At 37.7% G+C, this 27,881-nt stretch overlaps 1 protein-coding gene across 1 annotated transcript in view; it reads left to right on the top strand.

Moving 5' to 3' along the window:
• DPYD (dihydropyrimidine dehydrogenase) overlaps positions 1 to 27,881 on the top strand; it is a 922,445-nt gene that overhangs the window by 579,012 nt on the left and 315,552 nt on the right. Inside the window, 1 exon segment of the mRNA NM_174041.2 lies at positions 16,712 to 16,780. Coding sequence (NP_776466.1) covers positions 16,712 to 16,780 — 69 coding nt within the window.

Here is a 27,881-nt window from a genome sequence, read left to right on the forward strand (position 1 = left end):
TCATCTAACATCACAACTGATTGCAGTGTGCTACTCTATCTTTAACATGGAATTTGTTTACAGTATTTATCCTCTTTGGGTATTCCAAATAAGAAAACATACATGTCTGAGGCTCAAAGTCCTTAGAATTGTTTCTGAGTGAATAGGAAAAAGATTGTAATCTCAATTCTGATAAAGCAATTTAAGCCAAAAAATATAAAATTTAATAAATGGTATCCTAGCTATTAGTCTATTTCCTAGTATTTTAGTGAAATCTAAATAATATTTAAGTATCTACAAAATGTGACTTGATCTATACAATTTGATTCTGTGGATCTGCCCCACCCTTTTTTTAAACTACATTAATTTACCAATATGCCCACAATATGATACTACCGAAAGATCCAAGGAGTGCATAAGATGATGCTTTCTACCCTTTCCAATGGCATGTTTTTAAGTCTTATCTGTGGATCTTTAAAATCAAAGTGGTGTGCTATTTCAAAATGTCATTGTTTGCACTCTAACTAAATTTTAGAAAATGGCAAATCTGAATATGACATTATTCTCTTAGTCATAAAAAATAATTGAATTTCATTGAAAAGTATTTAATGTCAAATATATAATACTATGTTATTCTTGGAATAATCCCTATGAAATAAGTATGGTAAATCAAGTTATTCCCATTTTATAGATCAGTTAGCAGATGCAAAAAGATATTTAAATGATATATTAGTATTTGATTATTCATTTAACAAGTAAATAGACTCACTCTATGCCCTTACTGTTCTGTATCCAAACTCTTCCTCCAGTGGAGCGTGCATTCCCACTGAGGTGAGAAAGACATTAACTATTTTAAATAAAATGATATAATAGTGCCATGGGAAAGAAAATAGAGCTGGGAGGGGATGGTTTGCATTCTTAAAGTGTCACTGAGGCAATGACATTTGAATAAAGACAGGAAGGAAGTATGGGAGAGTGCCTGTGGGTGTCTGGAGAAGAATATGAAAGGTTGAGGCAGAATCAGAGTCCCCCAAGGGTGGGCAGCTTATCCCATAATAAGTGGGATTTAAGCATTCCTATAGCTGAGCGCCAAAGAATTGATGCTTTTGTACTGTGGTGTTGAAGAAGATTCTTGAGAGTTCCTTGGACTGCAAGGAGATCCAACCAGTCCATCCTAAAAGAAATCAATCCTGAATATTCTTTGCAAGGCCTGATGCTAAAGCTGAAACTCCAATACTTTGGCTACCTGATGTGAAGAAGTGACTAATTTGAAAAGACCCTGATGTTGGGAAAGATTGAAGGCAGGAAGAGAAGGGACAGAGGATGAGACAGTTGGATGGCATCATCAACTTGATGGACGTGAGTTTGAGTAAGCTCTGGGAGATGGACAGGAAAGCCTGGCGTCCTACAGTCCATGGGGTTGCAAAGAGTCGGACACGACTGAGCGACTGAACTGAACTGAAGTGACAACATTTCTCTGAGGTAATAGCACATAGTTGGGAAAGAGTAACTTGTGTGTTTTTAGAAGTCCCTGACTTCCTAAAAGTATTCACTTACTACATTTCAACTATTCTATTTATCTCTGTATTCAACAAATACTTTTAAGTTCCTAATATGTGTCAGGTACATTAGTAAACAGAACAAGCAGTCCCAGCCCACAAGGCACATATGCTGAGATGGAAGACACAACCTACATCCTCCAGAAGCTTACCATCCCATGCTTAAGACACAATACCACTATCTTACACTACAGGATTATCTAATTGAACTTGCATTAAACATGCAATCATAGTTAATGAGAGCAAAAGAGCTACATCTCATAAAATAATTACAATAATGTTTAGTATTTACATAAAATTTTCATTTGGGATTTAAAGTCTTTAACACAAAATAATCTTTGTAACACCCAAGTGCTACATGTTTAGTATTGGAAGAAGTGCCCAAACTCTCATGTAGTGCATCATTCCATGTAATTTTCTTGAGAGTTTCTTTATTACTATTTTATTTTTAATTTCTTTTTACCTTCAAATTCCTGTGTCACATTTTAACATTGTATTAATTAACCTTATTAATTTATGAAGGTATTTAATTAAGTGAATATTTATTTCCTCTAAATAGAAAGAGTTTTAAACTGAAATATAGAAACTTTATATTTCAAATCAACTCTTTTATGTGCCTTTGAAAGGCTAAGTCCTTGAGTGAACTACATCAATACAGCAACATATCATGACCTTTTAAATAGAAGAAAAATAAAATCTCATACACAGGTTTTCTGTAGGTAACATTTTTGTGTACATGGAATTCAAATTTTATGCCTTCAATTGACTCACTGCAACTTCAGTAAAGGGTCAACAGTGATAAAATAACCTAAATCCAGTTGGACATCGTAGATTAAAGCCAGTGTCAAAATCATGCTATGAAGGCAGTAAATGGCTTATAGGTATAAAAATATATAGTAGTCTTGGTAGTTTTATATATGTACTTTTTCTCCATTATTGCAGCAAGTACTATAATCTTTATAGGGATAAACTAGATTTTTTAATTAATAATAAGTAACAAAAGGACATCCTTCCTTCCATAGATATTTGTTAAATTCATTAGATGCTATGCAATGCGAACCAAAAGATAAGAAAATAAAGGTGAATAAAAAGTAACATGTTTTTCCATTGAGTGGAGTAAGGGAAGACAGTGATATAAATAAGCACACATTTGTGATATAGTGTGACAGGAACTGGAGTAGAGAAGTAAATTCACCACTCAGATATCAGTAAAGACAGTAGTTCTGTCTCTGAGCTCATTGAGTGCAATAGAATAGAAGTGCTCTGTGTTAGAAACTTGAAGAGTGGATAGAAGATATATGGTCAGAGGAATGGAGAAGACTATAAAAAGAAGAATCTGCACACAGAAGAGAATGGAAGCCTAAAAACAATCTGGTGGCCAGTATATATAGTGAATTCAGTTTGGTCGGTCAAGATAAGGGACAGTAAGATGATTTGGAGACAGATTATAAGGGGCCAGTACTACCCTATTTTCATTCTTTAATGTTTTTAGGTGGTTAGGAAACAGCGAATCATCTCATTGGGCCTTTCTCACTTGATCTTCCTTTGACTTCATGATTTCCTAGGGAGTTCTACCTGCCTATCCTAGCTTAGATGGTATTTATAGAGTCACAGTGAAATAATACATACAGCAAGAACACAGTAATAATGTTAGTCTCTGAGAATGAAAGTAATAAAAATTGACACACATTGAATAAAATCTACTGGGTATAAAAATAAACCCACAAGGTTTTCTATAAATGTGTATTTAAGGAATGCAAAAAATGATTCAGAGAAAAAAATATTGTAGGTAGAGAGTTCAAGATTTATAGTTACTCTTGTTAGCTATACAATCATGAGCATTACTTAACTTCTTTAAATACATTTTTTCTTCCCTATATGCCAATCAGGACTGATAAGTTTCACCTTATCATGATTAGAGGTAATGCATGTGCTTGGCACATGCAAGTACACAGCAAGTGCTATTTCTTATTGTTGTTATTGTTACACTTAATAAAAGTGGTATCAGTTAAGTTTGGCTACATAACAAAACACCCCAGACTTAGTTGCTTGAAACAACTGTTACTTTAATTCACAATTCTGCATGCATGTGAGTGATTTAGGTTGAGCTAAACTGTGGTTCTTCTGGTCCCAGCTTGTCTTACTCCATCTATAGTCAACTTCCAGGTGGGCTGTGGGCTGACTGGTCCCAAGTAGCCTCAGCTGTACGGCTCATCCCTGTTCCATGTGATGTCTGATCCTTCAGCAGGCCATGCTAACTTGATCACATGACTTCAAGATTTCAAGAGAGTAAACAGAAAAGGACAGGCCTCTTTAAAGTTGTGGCTTGATACTGGCACAACATCACTTCTGTCACATTCTGTTGATTGAAACAAGTTACAAAGCCAAGTTTCAAAAGGCAGGTAAATAAATCCCCCACTTAAAGAGTAGCTGCACATCTGCATTGCAGTGGCTTCCCTGGTGGCTCAGTTGGTAAAGAATCTGCCTGCAATGTGGGAGAACTGGGCTCCATCCCTGGGTTGGGAAGATCCCCTGGAGAAGGGAACGGCAACCCACGCTAGTATGCTTGCCTGGGGAATTCCATGGACAGAGGAGCCTGGCTGGCTACAGTCCATGGGGTCCCAAAGAGTCAGACATGACTGAGCAACTAACAGACTACGTTGCAGAGAGGTATGAATGCAAAGAAGGGACACCTTTGTTCAAATGATTTACCACAAAAGGACTGAGAACACAAAATCAACTAGAATCTCTAATGTAAATTGAAAGGATGGGAAATCAATATGGTATTGTCTTGATGTAGTCAAGAGGAACTTCGAGTCAAAAGACCAGAGCTTAATCCCTGCCTCTCCTATTGATTTATTTGACCCTGGTAAAATAAATTATCTGTGCTCATTATTCTCAATATTAGGTTTTCTACATTCAAAATTATTATGTTAAATAAATTAGATAATAGATGTGAAAATGTGTGTTAAGTGTAAAATATAAATAAATGATTTTTATTCTTTGATATAAAGTATATTTTATTAAATATGAGAGGTTCTTGAATACTCTTACCTTGAACCATCTATCTGTTCTTATTGTCTCTGTAGACTATAAAAATTTACTTACATTTAGATATTGTAAATGTAATGCAATGCATTATTTAACTACTTGGATTACTTGCAAAGTGTGTTCCTTTCAATCTCTTTTCTCAGTTACCTATTTCAGTATTCCTTTGAGGCAAATATTTTTTGAATCCCAATTAAATATAAGGTGCAATACTAGATGCTAGTATTTTCATTGGAAAAGACCCTGATGCTGGGAAAGGTTGAAGGCCAAAGGAGATGGGGGTGGCAGAGGATGAGATTATTAGACAGCATCACCAACTCGATGGAGATAAATTTGAGCAAGCTCCAGGAGATAGTGAAGGACAGAGGAATCCAGTGTACTGCAGTCGATGGATTCGCAAAGAGTTGGACGTGGCTTAGTGACTGAAAAACAACAATAGATGCTAACAATACAGTGATGAAAAATATGGGCTCTAATCCACTAAACTTTGGTCATCTTTTAAAAACATAGAAACACCAATTTAATACAATATAACAAATGTTATGATAAAGAAATGCAAAGGATGCTGTGGGATGTCAGAAGAGGGGTGCCTGACAAAGAGATGGAAGGGTGAACAAGTAAGCCTTCCTAGGAGAGGTAATGTCCAAAAGAAGAGCAGGGATTTGCTAGGCTGAATAATCTAAAATTCAAAGCCAAATAATCACCTGGTTAGAAACCATTGTTTTAGCCCCTTGCTTGAATAAACCTGGTTTCTACCTATGAAAACAGCTCCATTGCCCATGAAGTGAAGCCATTCATTTCCCCCAAAGCTAACTGAACTCCTTGAGATTCCTTAAACAGAGCATATTCCTTAAAGGCAACACCCTTTGCCTTTGTTTCTGCTGCTTAGTACAACTGGAGTACTCTTGGCTGTTTTATTCTAATCGGTTTCCAATAAATACTCATGTATGATTTCAGAATCAATTAAGAGTTACTGTTCTATGAGACCTTCCCTGATTCACACAGGTACAAATAATCACTCTTTCCTTTCTGCTCTCACTGTATGCTGTTTCATACACTATAATTATTTTTGTATCAATTTACATATGTCTGCTTTATTATACCATATGCTCCTAGAGCACAGGGACCATTCCTTATTCATTCAGACAAAAAGAATAGACATATGGTCAAGAGAATGCAGAATACATGTTATATTCAGGAAACAAAGTATTTAATTCTTTGTGGTTAGAGAAAATGTTGCATTATGGTCTTGTATAGCATACTAAAGAGTTGGATTTTTATCTTGAAGTCAGATTTGAAGCAGAAGTGTGATATGATCAGGTTTGTCTCTTTAGATAGATCTGGCAGATGGCTTAGCCTGGTATCAGAGATGGGAAGACTAATAGGAATCTATTTCAGTAATCCAGGGGAGCAAGCATGAACATCTTAACTAAAACAGATATGATGAAAGAGTCAGAGACACCTAGAAGAGATATTTGAGGAGTAAATTAGAGCAATACTTCTCAAACTTTCCTGCAGGTTAGAATTACCTGGAGGTCCTTGAGAGAACACTGATGTCTGGGCCTAACTACATACAAATGTAGGAGTTATGTTTTTAACTCTCCAGATGATTTCAGTGCTCAGGCAAATTTCAAAACCTGTGGACTAGAGAGTATTTGGAAATAGTTGGATGTAGGCAGTGAGAGACATGTAGAAAGAAAATCTAGTTTTCTAACTTGGAACAAAAGCATAGAGTATAAGCATATTTAATGGAGAGAGAAGGCAAATTCCAGGTAGAGAAGTTTAAGTTTGATTTTGGGCAAGTTGAATGTAGGTTCTTTAAGGCAGTTGGATATGCTGTTCTTATACCCAGGAGAAAGACACAGATTGGAGGCATTTCTGAAGTTTCTACGTATAGGTATTATCTGAAATCATTGTGAATATGATGTCTAAGGGATGTGCATGAAACAATGCTAAAAGAGGACCATGAGTACAACCTGGGGACGTTAACATGTAAAAGACGCTCAGGGCAGAAGAGCCTGAGAAGGAATAGCAAAAATAGGAACAAGAAGGATAAAAGGATGTATCTCAAGAGCCCACATGAGGAGCGTTTCAGTCAGGTGGTGGTTAACCATCTCAGTGCTGGAAAGAGTTCTGGTAAAGGTTTGGGCTGAAAAGTATCTGATATTTTTGTAACTGGTGACCAATGGTAGATCAGTTTCTAGATACAAAGGGGATGGAAATTAGATAAAAAACTAATAAAGTGAAAGTGAAAGTCAGTCAGACGTGTCCGACTCTTTGCGACCCCTTGTATTGTACAGTCCATGCAATTCTCCAGGCCAGAATACTGGAGTGGGTAGCCTTTCCCTTCTCCAGGGGATCTTCCCAACCCAGGGATCGAACCCAGGTCTCCCGCATTGCAGGTGGATTCTTTACCAGCTGAGCCACAAGGGAAGCCCAAAAACTAGTAATAAGTGATCAAAAGAAGAAGAAAAAACAGCAGTTACTGTAGTTCCTGGTAGTCTACAGTGGTTGCTTATTTCTTGTACTAGTGGAAAACGTCTCTGATTTTCCTTTTTTTTCCCCTATCTTTTTTTGGCTCATATTGCTTTATTTTAAATTTATTTTAATTGGAGGCTAATTATAATATGTAGTGGTTTTTGCCATACATTGACATGAATCAGCCATGGGTTTACATGTGTTCCCCATCCTGAACACCCCTCCATCTTCCCTCCCCATCCCATCCCTCTGGGTCATCCCAGTGCACCAGCGCTGAGCACCTTGTCTCATGCATCGAACCTGGACTGGCTATCTGTTTCACATATGATAATATACATGTTTCAGTGCTATTCTCTCAGATCATCCCACCCTCACCTTCTCCCACAGAGTCCAAAAGACTGTTCTATACATCTGTGTCTCTTTTGCTGTCTTGCTAGGGTTATCGTTACCATCTTTCTAAATTCCATATATATGCATTCCATATATATCCATAAGCACTGTATTGGTGTTTTTCCTTCTGGCTTACTTCACTCTGTATAATAGGCTCCAGTTTTATCCACCTCATTAGCACTGATTCAAATGTATTATTTTTAATGGCTGAGTAATACTCCATTGTGTATATGTACCCCAGCTTTCTTATCCATTCATCTGCTGATGGACATTAGGTTGCTTTCATGTCCTGGCTATTATAAACAGTGCTGCGATGAACATTGGGGTACACGTGTCTCTATGAAAACTATGTGCACATTTTGTAACCTTGAACATGGCTTTTTCGTATTAGAAATAGTTGTATAAGCGAGATATATGTATGTCCCAAAATAAGCAAGAAAGAAAACACTAAATATTAAAATAATATAAAGGAGAACTTTAAGAGTACTATTCTCATTTGCAACCATTAAGTTAACAATAACCATATAAAATTTGAAGAGCTTGTGAGTTTTACTTTTAATGTTCTTCTCTCAATGTGTACATTCCAGGAAAATTGTACCTATCTCATTTTCACTATATTCATATAATGGCATAAAGAACATTTACAATTTGAATATTGTACAATTATTTAATATTTAATGAACTTTTTTTTTTAGTTTAAATGCCTGAAAATCACATGTCCCATGTTATTTTTTCCTCTTCAATGTAGTATAATCCCCGTAGTTTTAGGAAAGATTTTGTTAAATTGTTTGAGAAAACCTAAGTTGACTGCTTGTAATTTACACTGTTCCCCTTTGTCACTTTGCGCTTTGCCTGTTTTTCCCTACTAAAAATTTTAGGTTGTCTTGCAGCTGAACTATTGACTAAATTTCCATTGTAGTTCACAGTATGATTACAGGATACCAAAACAGTATTTCCAACTTGTGTTGTAAGCATAGACTGCAAATGTTTGGAAATTTGACAAGACAGCCAAAGATAAAACTTGGAAGTTTTATATTGTTCTTCACCATAATTTCTGACATGCAGACTTCATTGTCATTCAGCTTGAAAAAAAAAAATGCTTAATAAAATCATTTTCTTTATTCCATAAAGAAATGAATTATATAAAAATAATTTGACCAGAAATTGTGATTCTTTAATTTAAAAGCTTTGAAGGATGACAGTTGAAGCCATTTAGCACTATTTTTTCTTTCTGTGGAGTAAGTGTCCTGTTTTTTTTTAACCTATGAAGTATTTTTCAGGCAGAAACAACACAAAATCTGATTCATAAATTATTATAGTTGGCATTTTATATGCTTTAGAACATTAATGTTTAATAGAAATTGAACGTTTACACATTGTAATTTTAAGCTACATGCATTAGTCAAAATGAATGTCAAAACTATGTAAAACTGCAATTTAAAAGTATTCTCTCAACAACAGAATTAGATATAAGAATGCCCTTTTATGGAATGCACCAAATTTTTGTGACCAAAGCAACAAAAAACATCTTGATAATATGAGTTTCAACTTTGAAGTAATCTATAAAACCTGTTTTATGGTCAGCTGTGTAAAGGGAGCTTTCTTTGTTCTAATTTTCTAAATTATACTGTCCTTTTACTAATTTCATTTTGTAAAAACACGTCCTGATTAAATATTTTTGCCTTTCCAGCCTAGTGTTCTTACCATAACCCCTTGGTAAATTTTTGTTCCCATTTTCTTAGATGTCTAGGTCAATACTTTCATCTCCCTCTCATCCTTCTAAACCTGTCTCTACTTCTCTTAACTGTCAGTAGGAGACCTCATCTGTTATATGGTAAAGAAAATCTAAACACCATGGAAGATAATTTCACTTTTTCCACACCAAATCTGTAAACTGAACTATATGCATTCCTGTTTTCTGTCTACTCTACCTTTCCATATTGTTAGACTGGAAACAATGCCTGTGCTCCTTGCACAGTTTACATTCTCTACTTATGTGATAGATTCATCATCACCTCTTGGCTTTTCAATAGTTTCCTCCTCTTTTCCATGTCACTTCCACCAGTATAAAAACATATGTAATATATAGCCCATTAAAAAAAAGAACAAACTCTCACTTGCCCTCCCACAGCCCTTCATTTACTGCCTCATTTCTCTTTCAGCAAGCCCACCAAAACTATTAGAAGGCTTTGTGTATCACTTCCCTAACTCCTTCATGTTCTCTTTATTCAGTCTAGTCTGACTATCTGCCCTCCCTGCTTCCCTGACATTTCTCTTGTAAAGGTTACCAGTGGCATCTGTATTGCCAAATCCTGTGGACAGGTCTCTGTTTTCTTACATCAGCTCTCAGAAGCATCCATCCTCATAAATTTCTCCTTTCTTTATGGGACATTTCCCTCTCTTGGCATTTGTGACACCACATTTTAATGTGACTCTAGATAAATCCTCATCTCTTTCATTTTGTCTTGTTTTATTGTATTCTGTTTGTAAAGTCACTAAGCCAGGTGGCTTTTAAATACCATTAATGTTGGAGTCTCTGTAATATTCACTTTCAACCTGAACTTCTTTCAGTTCAGTTCAGTTCAGTCACTCAGTTGTGTCCGACTCTTTGAGACCCCATGAACCACAGCACACCAGGCCTCCCTGTCCATCACCAACTGCTGGAGTTCACCCAAACCCATGTCCACTGAGTCAGTGATGCCATCCAACCGTCTCATCCTCTGTCGTCCCCTTCTCCTCCTGCTCTCAATCTTTCCCAGCATCAGGGTCTTTTCAAATGAATCAGCTGTTTGCATCACGTGGCCAAAGTATTGGAATCTCAGCTTCAAAATCAGTCCTACCAATGAACACCCAGGACTGATCTCCTTTAGGATGGACTGGTTGGATCTCCTTGCAGTCCAAGGGACTCTCAAGAGTTTTCTCCAACACCACAGTTCAAAAGCATAAATTCTTAGGCACTCAGCTTTCTTTGTAGTCCAACTCTTACATCCATACATGACCATTGGAAAAACCATAGCCTTGACTAACTTCTTTAGTGACTTCTATACTCATGTATCCAGTGTCACAATTAATGTCATCATGGGATTCTCTAGGCGAGAATACTGGAATGGGTTGCCATTTCCTTCTCCAGGGGATCTTCCCAACCCAGGGATTGAACCCTGGTCTCCTGCATTGCAGGCAGATGCTTTATCCTCTGAGCCACTAGGGAAGCCCCAATAGTTTGCTAAATACTTTATATGTAATATATTAAAGTTGAACATCTTAACAGTTCCTGACTTATAATTGGACTAGGCTTTGTCCCATCTCAGTGAAGCATCTATGTTCCATTCAGTGGCTCAAGCCAATAATCTAGGGATCATCCTTAATTTCTTATTTTTTCTCACCTCCTGAGAATAACCATTGACTTATCTAGCTCAGATTTCCACATCTGGCCATTTCCATGAATATTACACAAGTCACCTTATTTCAACTAAACTGGACTCTTCACTTTTACCCTACAGCCCCCTCATTCTGTTCCCTATAAAGTAGCCAGCATCTTTTAAAAACGTAAATCAGATCATTTTATTACCCTCTTTTAAACCTTTCAGTGGTCTCCTGGTACCTCCCATATGCATGCATACCTGTGTGCTCAGTCATTTCAGTTGTGTCTACTCTGCGACCCCATGGACTGTAGCCCACCAGGCTACATGGGATTCTCTGGGCAAGAATACTGGAGTGGGTAGCCATGCCCTTTTCCAAGGGATCTTCCCCACCCAGGGATGGAACTGGCATCTCCTGTGTCTCCTGCATGGCAGGTGAATTCTTTACTGCTGAGCTGCCAGGGAAGCCCCATTACCCCTATAAAAAAAAAAAGAAAAAAAAACTCCCACAGGTTTCAGCTCCCAGAGAAATGACTGCTTCCTTCTCCTCTCATTTCCTTTTGCACTCTTCTTGCCCTGTCATGAAGCACCAATGACAAAGGCCTTCTATTTTTTAAGTGTATCATGATCACTCCTCCTCCGGAGTTCCTGCTTACAGTTTCCTCTACCTGGAATGCCAGCTTTTACCCAAATCATCTGATGTGGCTTTATGCATCCCTGTGATTCTCCATCTTGCTCGCCTGTATTGTTTTTAAATCTTGACCCAAAAATAGTTCAAATAATGTATTCTTTAATGCCTCTTTTTCCCCCTCTTAAAAATATAGGGACTTTCCCTATATTTCCTTCATCACTTCAGAGTTACAGTTACTGGCACATAGGTCTCAAAGAAATACTGATTGTTGAATAATCAAAGACTCTGAATCAGTGTCTTCAACTCCTCTATATGTCATTTAGTGCCTACTACAGTAGATACTCAGTTTCCATATTAAGTGATTAACTAATATGGTTTGAATCTCTCACTTGACTCTTAAAATGTTCATAAAATGTAAGATTAGTTAAAACATTATATAGCATTTGGCTTTTATGTATAAACTCATCCAATAATGTTTTAAAATATGAGCCATAAAAATGGAGCATTAGAAATGGCATAAATTAAATGAAATATAGGGAAATGTTGTTCTTTTAAAAAAATGTTTCATTGGATATTCATTTCTAGTAACTTTTCATGATGTTTCACAATATGAAATATACATTAACTCTTTTTTTCCATAGGAAAAAAGTAACCTGTCTTCCTTTGTTTGATTAAAAACCAGGCACTGCAAATCACGGAAGGGCTTTCCAATCCTCGAGGAAAGATTAAATTCTATTCAGTGTTCTTTTACTGTTGATGTGTTTTAGCCTGGCCTTTTGAAAAATGCTTATATCTTTTAATCAAGAATAAAATGATTTTGGGTCATCTTTATTCCTCTGAAATAGAATGTCAATATATATTTTCATGAACCATCCCTTGATTTTAGATAAAGATATTTAGACTTCTTAGATAATTTAGCATTTAAAAATAAGGTATAAAGTTATTTTCCCCTTAAATTTACTTGACAGAAAAAAATGCTTAGGAAGTTATTTTAAAAGTGACAATTTTAGTTTTGCATGTAGTAATTGTCAAGACTGTCAGTGATAGAAACCAGAATATAACTTGAGTTTCCTTAAGTCAAAAGTGCTGTTTACTGGTTCACTTGGACAGGCATGCTGGTGGTACACCAGACTTAAAAGTGACAGAACCATGTCTCCATCTTGCGTCTCTACTTTCCTCTGTCTCTGCTTTTTTTCATCCTAGTGCAGCTAGCTTTGAGTGGGAGTGGGAGGGTTGGCTTGGGTAAGTAAGGAATCAGTCAGTGATTACTAGCTGCTATGAACACACTCCATTCCAGTTTAGGGACCAAAGAGGAAAGAAGTCTTTATCTCCTCAGTTCAGCTGAAGGACTTTAATGAGAGTAGAGTAGCTGATTACTATGATTAACCCTGTTGGAGATATTTTCCCAGCTTTTTGGGTAAGAAGGTAGAGCCTGTTTTTTGAAGATGAGGAATGAAGAACCGGGTAGTGCTTAGCTGTTCAGAGCACACAAAACTTCTGTCTGCTCAGCATTATCTATCTCTCCCACCTGTGGCCACCCCTCCCCAATGACAGTGTGCCCCAAATCATACCCAGTCACTGCATTCTTAGGCATTTGATGGCACCAGTGTTCTCAATGTTCAGGACAGTTCTCTGGGTGTTATTTACTTCTCTCCATCAAGCTCAAATGTAGCTCCTCATAATCCTGGGGACTTAAAAGGTGAATGATGATTCTAACCAATCCAGGCACAATCAATATATATTTGAAGAAAAAACAGCTTTGTCAAAATCACCATTTAGTAAAGAGGAACTATGTTAGTCCCTACTTGAGAACATCTATCATATCCAGTTGTCAGGGCCAGTAAACCTTGATTTCTTGGAAGTGGCTTTCTTGGTCAGCCCCTCTGCCTACCTGGATCCTCCCCACTAGAAGGATCTTCCCTCTTGTCCTCTGTGGCACCTGAAAGGGACACGGGAGGAGGATGCCATCCTGATATAGCAGTCACTTCATATTTATATGGGAGTATAAACTTGAGGGTTACTTTGCCATAACTGGAAGCAAGTTTGGTTTTTGTGTTTGCCTGTCTTTTCTTGGTTTTGGCTAACAGAACTCCCTAAAAACCTAGGTCTACTGTTTGTCTCTTTCACCACAGAATCAGTATCTAATAAGAAAGTCATTTTTTCAGTCTGAATCTTCGGATCTAACCTTGCTCTTGACATTTTACCAGCAAGCTTGGGGAGTCTGCTCCTTCCGTAAATCCTTAGATTAACCTTTCTTTATAGAACGGTCTTTTGGACTCTGTGGGAGAAGGTGAGGGTGGGATGATCTGAGAGAATAGCCTTGAAACATATATATTATCATATGTGAAACAGATCGCCAGTCCAGGTTCGATGTATGAGACAGGGCGCTCAGAGCTGGTGCACTGGGATGACCCAGAGAGATGGGATGGGGAGGGAGGTGGGAGTGGGGTTCAGGATATACATGTACACCCATGGCTGATTCCTGTCAATGTATGGCAAAAACCACTACAATATTGTAAAGTAATTAGCCTCCCATTAAAATAAGTTTTAAAAAATAAAAGAAAGGTGTATTTGTTGACTTGAACTCGAGGCCACTGAGGACAGTAGAATCTGTCCACTTGCACCCAGCCTTCATCCCAATTGGTTTTCATTTCAAATGAAGTCCCCCGTGCAAGGAATACTCAAGAGGAGGTAATAGTATAGTCCTTGAAGGTCTGGTTGCCTCTCTGGGGAATTCCTCCCTGCTCTGTTTTCTAACTGGAGGGTGGGGCAGAATAACGTCAAGATTTTATAGCATGTGAAAATGGCAGAGTGTATTGAAGATGCATAATTATTCTGGTGACCCTTTCTTGCTTGTAGATGGGCAAGTTTAGAAGTTGACCTTTCACTTTTTTTCAGCCCCTATAGAAAAGGCCAAGGGTCATTCTTACATTTTTTTTTTCCTCCCCAGTTCTTAAAAGCTACACAAAAGTTGAATCCTAAACTCAGTAAAAAACAATCATGCATTCTTACTTTTCCTCCTCTAGTCATCATCTACTTTTACTTTTCTCTGTTTGTTCCTCTCTCTAATAGGAATCTGTTTGAATACACTGTTTCTCCTGGCTTCCTTTTTTCTCAGCATCGTCTTACTTTTGTCTGACTAAAGTTGTAAGATTTTCTCAGTCACTCACAGTCAGCTTCTCAGATCTCCTGATTCTTCTTTTTCAATCTTAATACACACAGTTTCTGTGTATTTTGACATCTGACCCTTTCTCTGTCACCAAGACCAGCATTCACAACTGTTCTGCTCACTCTTCTCTCTGAATCATACAATAATAATTTGCCGAAAGTTTTCACCAATTGTTTATTTTTTCCCTTCTCTAACTCATGGTGTTCATTTCTGCTTAATCTTAAAAGGATAAACTGAAAATGCAACTCTCTGTTCTTAAACCTTTAGTGACCTCGTACATTTATTCAATCAACTCTACTATGTGCCAAACATCATGCTGGTTATTGTAGATAAAATGATGAATGGTGCAGAGCAGTCCAGGTACCCATGGAGGATTATAGTCTATCAGGAAAAAATTGACCCAACGTTAAGGACAGGCTTATTCAGTATTTAGAGCTCTGGTATTCAGAACTCTCTCCCGTATGATTATAGCTTATTTTCTTTCTTTTCTTGATAAAAGCATTCATCTGACTTGTTTGTCACATCTTTGTTTTGTTTTTTTAGACATATTAAAAAAAAAAAAAAAAAGCTGTATGTGGTGAGAGCCCAGTGGCTTTTAGCGGACTCTTCTACTAGACTCTGTGGCTTCAGATTTGGCACAGACTTTATGTCCTGATCTCATAGTCTTTAAATGGTAATAATAGAAAGTAATTACTGACATATACTGATTACATTAGGCCTGCAAAAACTAATGGTTAAAAGCACAGATTCTTAGTTAAATTTTTGGGTCTGAGTCCTGGCTCTGCTCTTCATTAGCTCTGTAACCTTTATGTCTCAGTACCTCAGCTTCTTCATCTGTAAAATGGGGAGAATCATTTGAGAACAATTAAGTAAGTTAATAGGATAAAATCCATTAAAGCATTAAAGTACATTATTAGAGTCATAAACTCTTAGCAATTTGATTGTTACTTTTCTAAGTAGATAGTGGGTTTCCCTGGTGACTCAGTGGTAAAGAACCTGCCAATGCAGGAGACATGGGTTCTATCCTTAGGTCAGGAAAATCCTCTGGAGAAAGAAATGACAACCACTCGAGTATTCTGGTCCAGGAAATTCCACGAACAGAGGAGCCTGGTGGGCTATAGTTCATGGGGTTGCAAAAGAGTCAGACACAACAGCAGCAAGTAGATTGTAGTGTTATCCATGTTTAACCAATGAGGAAATTAAATGTCTTGTCCAGCACCACACAGTTAGTGATAGAGTCTGAACTCTAATTTAGACATTCTGGCTTCAGAGCAGATACTAGTAACTACTACTCTATGAAGCCTCCATTATACTGTAATACTGTAGTTAAATAATCAACATTTAGCAAACTTTAAAACTGTAATTCACTCTGAATATGTAAGGTGTAATTATCCATACTATAATAAGATGTGATTGAAGAAGACACTAATTTATTTCCTTTCCATATCTTGAAACCTTTTAGCTATACCAGTAATTACGTTAATAAATATTTCTACGTCATTATGGGCTTCCCAGGTGGCTCAGTGATAAAGAATCTGCCTACCATTTCAGGAGATGCAGAAGACCAGGGTTCATTCCCTGGGTCAGGAAGATCTCCTGGAGTGGGAAATGGCAACCTGCTCCAGTATTCCTGCCTGAAAAATCCCATGGACAAAGGAGCCTGCTGGGCTGCAGTCCATGGGGTCACAAAGAGTTGGACATGACTGAGTACACATGCACTACATCATTGGATAACTTAAACAACTCTTTTTGCATACGCAAATTCATGTAATCACTATCACTTTTTGATGTTGGCTAAGTCAGTATTATTATCTCCATTTGAAAAATGAGAATGCTGAGGATTGGGAAGTTAAGTAACTTGCTCAAGCATTCAAAGATAGTAAATGAGAAAGTCTCTAACCTAAGTCTGAAGCCCCAGATCTTATCCTTTGCTTCACTATAATTCCATGCTGTACTTTACTGATTTCTTTCAGCAGATGGAAAACTAATTTTTATGATATAATTTACCATTATAAACATATATATGTAAATATCATAGACCCCTGTGTATAAAGACATAACTATTTGAACTAATTTTCTTTCCTTTCTCTTTTTAAAGATTGTGATTGCTAGCATCATGTGCAGTTACAACAGAAATGACTGGATGGAACTCTCCAGAAAGGCTGAGGTAATGATTTCTTTATATTTATTTTATTTCTTCTCTTCTATTTTTATTAGTTTTAAATAAAGAGCTGTCATGAAAAATAACCCTGTAGAAGAAAAATTGAGTGAAAAATGGTAACTTAAAACATTTCTATTACAATTTGTTTACCCTGTGTTTTCATTAAAATGATGGAAATGTAAATTTAAAAGGAATCTATTCTATAAAAGTAGTCCCTTGGATTTCACACACTGCCTAAAAATCCTTTATTCTTTGACTCCATATACTCTTTATTTGCATATTAAGCAAACTGTATATTATGATGGATGCCATGATAAAATTTAATTCTACCTTTGAGAGTCTAACTTGATCTTACCTTGCCTTTAGGCAAGCTAGTTTGACAGCAAGAAAAGAAATTTTGAATATAAAGCTCTTGAATATTTAAAATATAAAAGGTTCATTTAATACTATACTAGTTTGAATACAGACATGCATAAAATGGTAGGACAGAATGCTCCTGAATGGAACACTAGTCAGCGAGTTTTCTATAATATAAATTGAATCTTGCACAAATGCAAACAACTAACCATGTGCCTCAAATTTCTATTTCAAATAGAAAAATACATACTTAAAATTGTGTACTTATGTCCATTGTTCTATCACGAAAAACACTGTAGCTGGGGTTTCTTGAAAACCTCTAAGAAGTGAAGACTAAACCTAATAATAATTATGAACTAACAGCTCTGCCTTATGAAATGTTATAAAGCTTTCTATAGCATTTAAAAATTGTGATTGTACAGTTTATTTGGATATCTTAGATCTGTGAGGGCAAAAATTGTTTCTGGGATTTAGATGAAATTAAATATGATCAGTAATTGGCTTCGTGATCTTTGTTGCTGGGTCCATTTTACACATGTATTTACCTAATTGACCGTGAAATTTTCCACAGAGCCCAGGTTTGGCATGAGTTTTGCCAATTTAAAGCTGACTATGATGAATGGCTTTATCACACTACTTGCTCTTCTGCCTTCTGTAGAATAAAATACTGAAAGTATTTTTGTCAATAATAAGCCTTAATTTTTAAATAAGCCAATTTTACTTTTAAAAAGTCAAAAGCTTTTATATATGTATAAAGATACAGCTTAAAGATACATTCCATATTTCTCACACTCTATATCTAATTCTTTAACTGAGGTTTTATTCAATATTATTTTGTAGCTTCTCATTAGCAATCAATCAAAGTAAAAGGGGAAGGAAGAAAAAAAGGAAAATATGTTTGAGAGAAAGAAAAGGAAAAAGATATGCCTTCCATTCAGTCAAAATAGTCTGTTAGATCTCTCAACAGAAGAGCAATTTGTATATCAAGGAGTTCAATCTTGAAGTGTGTCGATTAAAAAAAGTTCCCTCTAATCTTTGAAATATGGACCAGCTCAGGGCATAACACAGGAAGGAACTATCCCCAGGTCTTCATATTTCCCTGGAGGGAAGCAATAGGCAGGATGGTTCCACCATAGCTCATATGGTAGGCACCCAATAAAGCTTTGTAGAGTCAGTATTTGGTTTTGTTTCTGTGAACACATGCTTCACAACAGATTAAAACAGATTTTCTTACAATGGAAGAGCCCACATTAAAACAAATCAACAAAAACAAAAGTGTTCAAGCCAAAGTTACTATACTACTTACAATGTACATTTGTTTGGGGGTGGTGATAATGAAGGGTAGGAATCTGAGAGAACATACCAGCTGTTCTACAAGCCATTGCTTTTAAGTTCAGCAAATCACTTAATATGATGATGGATATACTTTAAATTCATGAAGTTCCTCTCCACAGAGTAGATTAATTCTTGAATTGCACAACAGGGAATTCAGAAAATCTTGCTATCAGCTCTTTACTGTTATATCTGAAAACAGAAATGAATGTGTGTAATAGCAGAGTAGATCCATTTGTACAAAAATATGAAAAAATAGAGATTGAGAGAGAAACTCTATATCAGAATTAAAATTTGGACAAGAAGGGACCATTATTATTTACTTCATTGGAGACTAACATTTTATTGTATTATTTTGAATAAACATTTAAGGCCATGTTGGGGGGTGGTTAAAAAACCAGGAACCTAGTACATTCTTAAACTATGGTAAAATCTACCAGATGCTGTTTTTAAAAGTCAGTGTGCATGCAATATATCATTTTTTTCACATGCATATTCTTGGAAATAGAACCATGTTGAACCAAACTTTCTTTTTCACTCTAACTCTCTAGAATACACATACTTTTAATGTCTTATTCCTCAACCTGGTTTTAATTTGTCTTGTTTTTTGAGCACCATAAAACAGAAGCAGCCTCCAGAAAAGTTTTTATAGCTTGGTGTCAAATTAGTAGCATTGTTAGGCTCTGCTCAATTTCTTTGGTTCAGGTATCTGATCACATGCTATCCTAATTTTCTGGGACATTGATAAACTATTCCAATTCCATGGAGGGAAGATCTCTGAAGCACTTACTATTTGCAGAGTCCCTGGCCATCCAAAACAAAGGTGAATAAGGTATAGCCTCAGCTAGGTAGACATGTTCACACTTTAAATGTGTATACCAAATTGAACCATACCCCATAGTAGATCTTAAATAGATCTTGAACTCATTTGAATAGATTTGGAATCCATTTCTTTCTTAATGTGTGTTAGCTTAGAAAACAGAGCCTGAGTCAAAATTAATGTGAAGATGCTTCACTGAAGGATTCAATTCCAAAGCAATAAGATTAAGGGGGGTGTGAGGGGAGTGAAGGCAATGGGAAGAAGGGAAAGCAGATGGAGCGTGGTGTGTTCCAGAGCTAGCTGCCACTTCACAAGGAGATGGAGCCAATTGCTCAGCCATGTGGGATGGGAGGGCTGTGTGGGATCATCCTGCCTCACAACAGTTTAGAGAAGAAGACGAGTGAAGGACACATCTACTGGTTCCTTCTGTTTCTTCTCTCTCACTCGTCACACTTTATACCCCAAAGGTTTACTTTCTCTGCACATTTGGGCTGCATGTCCCTCCCTCCTTAAGCAACTGCTTCAGAAGCCAAATCCCACAGCATGTTGAGAGCACTGGCCCTCCTGGAGCTCCCACTCTGACACATTCAGTGGAGAGTCCTGCTCTCATCCTGAGGGAGCTATGAGAGCTGGCAATGACAGGAAAGCTGAGGACAGCAACAGGGACCAAGGTTCTTTTTTAAGCTAGTGGCAAAAGCTTGGGTGGCAAGTAAGGCCATCAAATTTGAGGAGACATATAAATTAGGTGTGGCTCAATATGCATTGCGTTTGTGTATGCTAAGTCATTTCAGTGATGTCCGACTCTGTGTGACCCTATGAACTGCAGGCTGCCAGGCTCCTCTGTCCGTGGGATTTTCCACACAAGAATAGTGGAGTGGGGGGCCTTGTCCTCCTCCAGGGGATCTTCCCAACCCAAGGATCAAACCTGCTCTTCTATCTAACCTGCATGGGCAGGCAGGTTCTTTACCACTAGTGCCACCTGGGAAGCCCTCAATATGAGTTGCTACCATCCTAATCTGAAAGCCCCATTAATCTCTTTGCTTCCAATCAACCACAGTCTTCCCGCTAGCTTTCTGACCATGTAAAACTCTTAACTTGACCTGTATGGTCTGGTACCTGGCCATTCCCTGGTGTCCCCTTGGGTTTGTTCTTTACATTCCAGACCCCAATGGCCTTCTTTTACTCCTCCAACACACGTGCACCTCAGAGCCTTTGCCATTATCCTGGGCTGAAATATTCTCTCTTCCTCCTCTTGGAGCTCCCTGACTAGTAGGTTAACCTCCTGTCCTACTCCTTCTGAAATCCTATGCTCAGAAGCTAGTTTATCTTAAAGTTGATGAAGCTTAAGTTTCAGAGCCCTTACTTGTACAAGCTACTTCCAAGGCCCATACCTGATTTTCTCTTTTTAATTTTTAAATCATTTTTATTTTTAAAGAAGTATCTGCAAATTGTATGAACTTCAGGCTCCTCCCCCAAATCTTGGTCTACCTCTGCTTGTGCCTTTTCTCCACAGAATTTAATAAAACTGGTGATTAACAGTGATGTCATCAGCTCTTTCACCTGTCTTCCTTATGACAAAGCAAATTGTCTGAGTGGAGACCTCACCTGGTTCACTATTTAACCCCAATTCCAAACACAGGGCTTTGCTGGTCAGTGGATAGTCCTCAGATATTTGTTGAATGAAGCAAAATAAAGGCACAGAGCTGATATACAGGCATGTGATAAACAAAAGGAAGCAATTACAGAGTAAATGGGAAGAATGAATTTGATTTGGCACAATGAACTTGAGGTGATTAAAATCCAAAGCTGAAGGTTTCAGGTCAGGGATTTGATGGGCGATTGCCAAGGGTCTGACTGTAACTGGTAGGCCAAGACAAGGAAGGTCCAGCTGAGAGGCATAGGTGTCAAAACCAGGTGACCATACTATTCCTAGCAGAGAGTCCAAATAAACCACTTTGAAGCCAGGTTCTTTTCATGTTTTCGGGTTTTTTTTTTTTTTTTTTTCTTTTTATAAACTAGGATCTGGACTAGTGGCATTTCATAAAATTAAATAGATGTTGAAGTTAGGAAATCTCAAATAGGCTGAGATACAAAGCAGACAGAGGTACATGATAGGAATACGTAGGACCAGTTGGATATAAATTCCTGAATACTAACAGTCAGCAGGACAGAATAGAATCAGGAAAGATAGATGCCTAGTTGGAGATAAGAGATAGTCACAGACTTAGTACCCAGTGGGGCCCAAGCCAATCCAGTGTTGACCTGTCCCAGGTCCACTTCAAAGTGGTCTAAGATCCCAGAGAACTTGAGTCCCCGGTTTTGGATAGTTGAGACTAATTGACAGTGTTGCTATGTAGAAAGTTGGCAGTGGGCCTCATGTATTCTTCTAACAGAAGAAAATTAGGGAGAATCCAAGAAGTGTCCTTGGAGTAAGCAATGGCAGCCCACTCCAGTATTCTTGTCTGAAAAATTCCATGGACAGAGGGGCCTGGCAGGCTACGGCCCATGGGGTCACAAAGAGTTGAACATGATTGAGTGACTGACTGAGCAGGCACCAAAAAATGTAGCTTCATGTCTTTCTACCCTGCTTGGTCTCTTATATCTTTTACTTGTTCCCCTTGACCCATGGAAGACTTCTCTTCCCACTAGGGCTCTGATTTACTACCCCAAGCCACCCTCCACACGTCTGTCATTCTCACTGTGCTCAGGCTCTGATACCCTCACTGGGCCCTCATGGCTCTTCCTCAGAACTTCCTAGTCACCTACCTTGCTCGTCGCCAGCCAGTGACTTTAGAACTACACAGATCGATAAGGAAGAGAGAGGTAAGGAAAGGAGAAGGAAAAGAACCGTGTACCCCATTTTGTTGGATATATTGTCCAAGGGTTTGTGGTTTTGCTTCCCTAATTTCTCTGAGAGGTTTTACAAAATGAATCAGAGAATTTTAGAAATCACGCTACTACCACTACTCTGAGAATTTCTTAGAATAGTTTTCTGCCACCCCTTCCCCCAATCCCAAGTATGGATTTTTGTTGTTTTGTTGTTCGGTCACTCAGTCATGGAATTCTCCATGGACAGAGGATACTAGCAAGAATACCAGAGTGGTTTGTCATTTTCTACTCAAGGGGATCTTCTCAACCCAGTGATTGAACCCTCGTCTCCTGCATCTCCTGCATTGGCAGGCAGATTCTTTACCACTGAGCCACCTGTAAAGCCCCCGAAGTGTGTATAGCTACTTTATATTCTTTTTCAGATCAAAGCTGAGGAACAGCAAGTTGGAGATTGTAACTGAATGGATAGATGGATGGATAGATAGATGGATAGACAGTGAGACAGGTAGTTAGACTAGATTAACTGCTTATACTACATAATATTTACTGCAGTCCAGGCACTGTTCTAAGTCATTCACTTTTATTAAATGTATTTGTACCTTAGAAAAGCAATCTTGTGAGGTACTTTTGTGTTTTCCATGTTTTGGAAATGAGGAGACTGAGGTCAAAAGTTGTTAAATAATATGCCCAAGTTCACACAACTAGTATGTGGTAAAAGTGGGATTCAAACCCATGAAATCTGGCTCTATAGTCCACAGTATTAACACATCATTCTACTTCATGCCAATAAACAGATGATAAATAGATAATGTATGAAATTAGGAGCAGCAAATTTTCTATGTCACTGCCTTCACTAGATTATTTTATTGTATAATCATTTAGGTGAGGCAGAATAAACTCTGGGCTAAGTGACTAAACTAAAAAGCTTGTGACTAACAGGAGTCAGAATGCATGCCCAGTTTCAGTTAATTTAACATTTCATGGTAATTCAGCAATTAAACCTTTTTGAATGCATGTGGTTGCTTAGAAATAGAATTAACTGCCTTTTAAGGTGGTGTACATCGTATGACAAGAATATTGAAGCAGAGGCCAAATGAGTATTCCCCAGCTCTTGGTGTTATTTTGAGCAGGATTATCTGTTTTTGAGGCCTAGATCCTCATTTCAAAGATCTTTATGGGTATGTTTAGTGGGTTAGCATTTGTATATGTGTATAGTGGTGGGAAAATTTTTGACAGTCACTGAAAAGACTAAATTTAATAAATGGTCTTACAAGATTTTAATATCTATTTAATATTTAGAAACTTGAAAGATGTCAAGTTGTAATGTTTTGTTATCACGTTAAAACAATTCTAGCCATGGATTACCTGATTTCTAATAAGTTATGATAGTGACCAAGAATACAGGTTCTATACTTAAAATGCTTGATTTAAAGATCCTATTCTCATTTACAAGCTTTAGAATAATAAATTAGTCACTTGAACTCTTTGTAGCTTGATTTTATCAGTTACAAAATGGGAATAATGATATATCCATTATAAGAATCCTAGTAAAGTATCTGACATATTGTAAGTGTTCAATAAATGTTAGTTATTATTGTCTACTATGAATCTAATTGTAAGCTTGCACTTACATTTTAGAAAATATGTATAAATATCTATACAAATGACACCTAAAGCTTATTCCAAAATGTTGTTGAATTGATTTGCTATTAATTGCTGCATTTCAACTAGCAGTCTAAAGCAAATAAGTCTAAAAGAAATATTTGAAATAACTAAGACATAATAAGAAAAAATATATACTTGCAGTGTACAATCTTTTAATTAAGCTGCAGATTCTCACATGACATGGTTTTGAGATAGGTCCTATTGTCTCCAGTTTACACTTGAATGTATGTGTGCTTGGTGCTTAATTGTGCCCAACTCTTTGAGGCCCCATGGACTGTAGCCCACCAGGCTCCTCTGTCCATGGGATTTTCCAGGCAAGAATACTGGAGTGGATTGCCATTTCTTCCTCCAGAGGCTCTTCCTGATCCAGGAATGGAATCCATGTCTCCTGAGTCTCCTGCATTTCAGGCAGATGCATTCTTTAGTGCTGAGCCATCTGGGAAGCTCTTACACTTGAACAGATGGGAACAAAGAAGGTTAACTTACTTGCCCAAGTTCCTTAGCAGATCTAGAATTAGAACTCAAAGTTGTGTTTTGTCTAAGCTTACCACCAAACTGTGATTCAAATAATTTTCAAATAACATGAAGCATTTACAAAAACCATAATAAAACCATGTTAGAAAATAGGCTGAATGATTCAATGAACTTTCACAAATGTGCAGAAGGAAAAGCAGACTCACTAATGAGTAAAAGTGAGTAAGAAAGTCAACCAAGAAAGATATAACTATCGATAGAATACTTGTTTGTTGAGGTCTTATTTAAAATTAATAAAATAGGAAAAAAATCTTGAACGATTAGGAAGAAAAGAAAGATTTAAAGAAAAACCGTTGGACTAAAGAAAGGTCTGATATGCCTAGAAAATAATGAACTTTTAAAACAGTCTTTCCATGATGTGATAGACATGTTATAATATTATGGAAACTGAGCCATGCTTACCTTACTCAAAAAGAAATGGTGGCATTGAAGGAATTCTAGAAGTTAGGTAAAAGAATCATTTAGTTTATCTTCCATTTCTCAAATTAAAAAAAAAAAGTGTTTTAATTGTTCTTAGAGTTTTTACAGAAGACTTCTAAAGAATTCTATGGTTCTCCAGTTATTTTAAAAATGCTTAGTGTGAAATATTTTGTTCATTTCTATAGGATCCATTTGTATAAATTAATGAGTTAAATAAGAAAGATTCCTACTTAATTATTAAATTAAAACAAAATTATCTGTGCTTCATGTTTCTTAGGATGGATTTTTAAAAAATACAATAAAATTGATTCAGTTTAAAAAGATGAGAGAAATAGGTGAAGAAAATTAAGAGGTACAAACTTTCAATTACAAAAAAAAAATGAGCCATGGGTATGAAATGCATGATATAGTCAATAGTAGTGTAATATCTTTGTATGATAACAGATGGTGACTAGGCTTATAATGATGATTATTTGTAATGTATAGAAATGTATAAAAGTATTGAATCACTGTGTTGTGCACCAGGCAGTGTCAGACTTTATTTTTTGGGGCTCCAAAATCACTGCAGATGGTGACTGCAGCCATGAAATTAAAGGACGCTTACTCCTTGGAAGAAAAGTTATGACCAACCTAGATAGCATATTCAAAAGCAGAGACATTACTTTGCCAACAAAGGTCTGTCAAGTCAAGGCTATGGTTTTTCCAGTGGTCATGTATGGATGTGAGAGTTGGACTGTGAAGAAGGCTGAGGGCTGAAGAATTGATGCTTTTGAACTGTGGTGTTGGAGAAGACTCTTGAGAGTCCCTTGGACTGCAAGGAGATCCACCCAGTCCATTCTAAAGGAGATCAGCCCTGGGTGTTCTTCGGAAAGAATGATGCTAAAGCTGAAACTCCAGTACTTAGGCCACCTCATGGGAAGAGTTGACTCATTGGAAAAGACTCTGATGCTGGGAGGGATTGGGGGCAGGAGAAGAAGGGGACGACAGAAGATGAGATGGCTGGATGGCATCACCAACTCGATGGATGTGAGTTTGAGTGAACTCCGGGAGATGATGATGGACAGGGAGGCCTGGCGTGCTGCGATTCATGGGGTCGCAGAGTCAGACACAACTGAGTGACTGAACTGACTGAACTGAACTGAACGTGGCCCAGCCCATGGGACCCAGTTTTGCCCTCAGTCTCTTCCATCAGTAAACTTCCATAAGGATCTTTTCCCTATCCATCAGAAGGCAGAGAGAATGAAAACCACAATCACAGAAAACTAACCAAACTGATCACATGGAGCACAGCCCTGTCTAGCTCAATGAAACTATGAGCCGTGCCGTGTAGGGCCTCCCAAGATGGACAGGTAATTGTAGAGAGTTCGGACAAAACGTGACCCACTGGAGAATGGCATGGCAAACTACATCAGGATTCTTGCGTTGAGAACCCTGTGAACACTGTGAAAAGGCAAAAAGGTATGACAACGAGAGATGAACTCCCCAGGGCAGTAGGTGCCCAATATGCTACTGGAAAAGAATGATGAAACAACTCCAGAAAGAATGAAGAGATGAAGCCAAAGCAAAAACAACACCCAGTTGTGGATGTGACAGGTGATGAAAGTAAAGTCTGATACTGTAAAGAGCAATACGTATAGGAACCTGGAATGTTAGGTCCATGAATCAAGGCAAATCAGAAGTGGTCAAACAGGAGATGGCAAGAGTGAACATCAGCATTTCAGGAATCAGTGAACTAAAATGGACTGGAATAGCTGAATTTAACTCAGATGACTGTTATATCTACAGCTGTGGGCAAGAATCCCTTAGAAGAAACGGAGTAGCCATCATAGTCAACAAAAGAGTCTGAAATGCAGCACTTGGATGCAATCTCAAAACGACAGAAAGATCTCTGTTTGTTAAGGCAAACCATTCAATATCATAGTAATCGAGTTCTATGCCCCTGGTGGCTCGGACAGTAAAGCGTCTGCCTGCAATGCGGGAGACCCGTGTTTGATCCCTGGGTCGGGAAGATTCCCCTGGAGAAGGAAATGGCAACCCACTCCAGTACTCTTGCCTAAAAAATTTCATGGATGGAAGGAGCCTAGGGGCTACAGTCCATGAGGTCCCAAAGAGTCTGACACGACTGAGTGACTTTACTTTCATGCCCTGACCAGTAATGCTGAAGAAGCTGAAGTTGAATGGTTCTATGAAGACCTACAAGACCTTCTAGAACTAAGACCCAAAAAAGATGTCGTCTTCATTATAGGGGACTGGAATGCAAAAGTAGGAAGTCAAGAGCTACCTGGAGTAACAGGCAAATTTGGCCTTGAAGTACAAAATGAAGCAGGGCAAAGGCTAATAGAGTTTTGCCAAGAGAACGCACTGGTCATAGCAAACACCCTCTTCCAACAACACAAGAGAAGACTCTACATGTGGACATCACTAGATGGTCAATACTGAAATCAGATTGATTATAGTCTTTGCAGTCAAAGGTGGAGAAGCTCTATACTGTCAGCAAAAATAAGACCGGGAGCTGATCGTGGCTCAGATTATGAACTCCTTATTGCCAAATTCAGGCTTAAATTGAAGAAAGTTGGGAAAAGCACTAGACCATTCAGGTATGACCTAAATGAAATCCCTTATGATATTACAGTGGAAGTGACAAATAGATTCAAGGGATTATATTTGATAGACAGAGTGCATGAAGAACTATGGACGGAGGTTTGTGACATTGTACAGTAGGTGGTGCTCAAGACCATCCCCCAAAGAAAGAAATGCAAAAAAGCAAAATGGCTGTCTGAGGAGGCCTTACAAATAGCTGAGAAAAGAAGAGAAGCTAAAGGCAAAGGAGAAAAAAGATATACCCATTTGAATGCAGAGTTCCAAAGAATAGCAAGGAGAGATAAAAAAGCCTTCCTCAGTGGTCAGTGCAAAGAAATCGAGGAAAACAATAGAATGGGAAAGACTAATGATGTCTTCAAGAAAATTAGAGATACCAAGGGAACATTTCAAAGACAGGCTCAATAAAGGACAGAAATGGTATGGACCTAATAGAAGCAGAAAATATTAAGAAGAGGTGGCAAGAGTACACAGACGAGCTTACAAAAAAGATCTTTATGACCCAGATAACCACTATGGTCTGGTCACTCACCTAGAGCCAGACATCCTGGA

This window comes from Bos taurus, chromosome 3 (genome assembly GCF_002263795.3).
Source record: "Bos taurus isolate L1 Dominette 01449 registration number 42190680 breed Hereford chromosome 3, ARS-UCD2.0, whole genome shotgun sequence".
NCBI lineage: Eukaryota > Metazoa > Chordata > Mammalia > Artiodactyla > Bovidae > Bos > Bos taurus.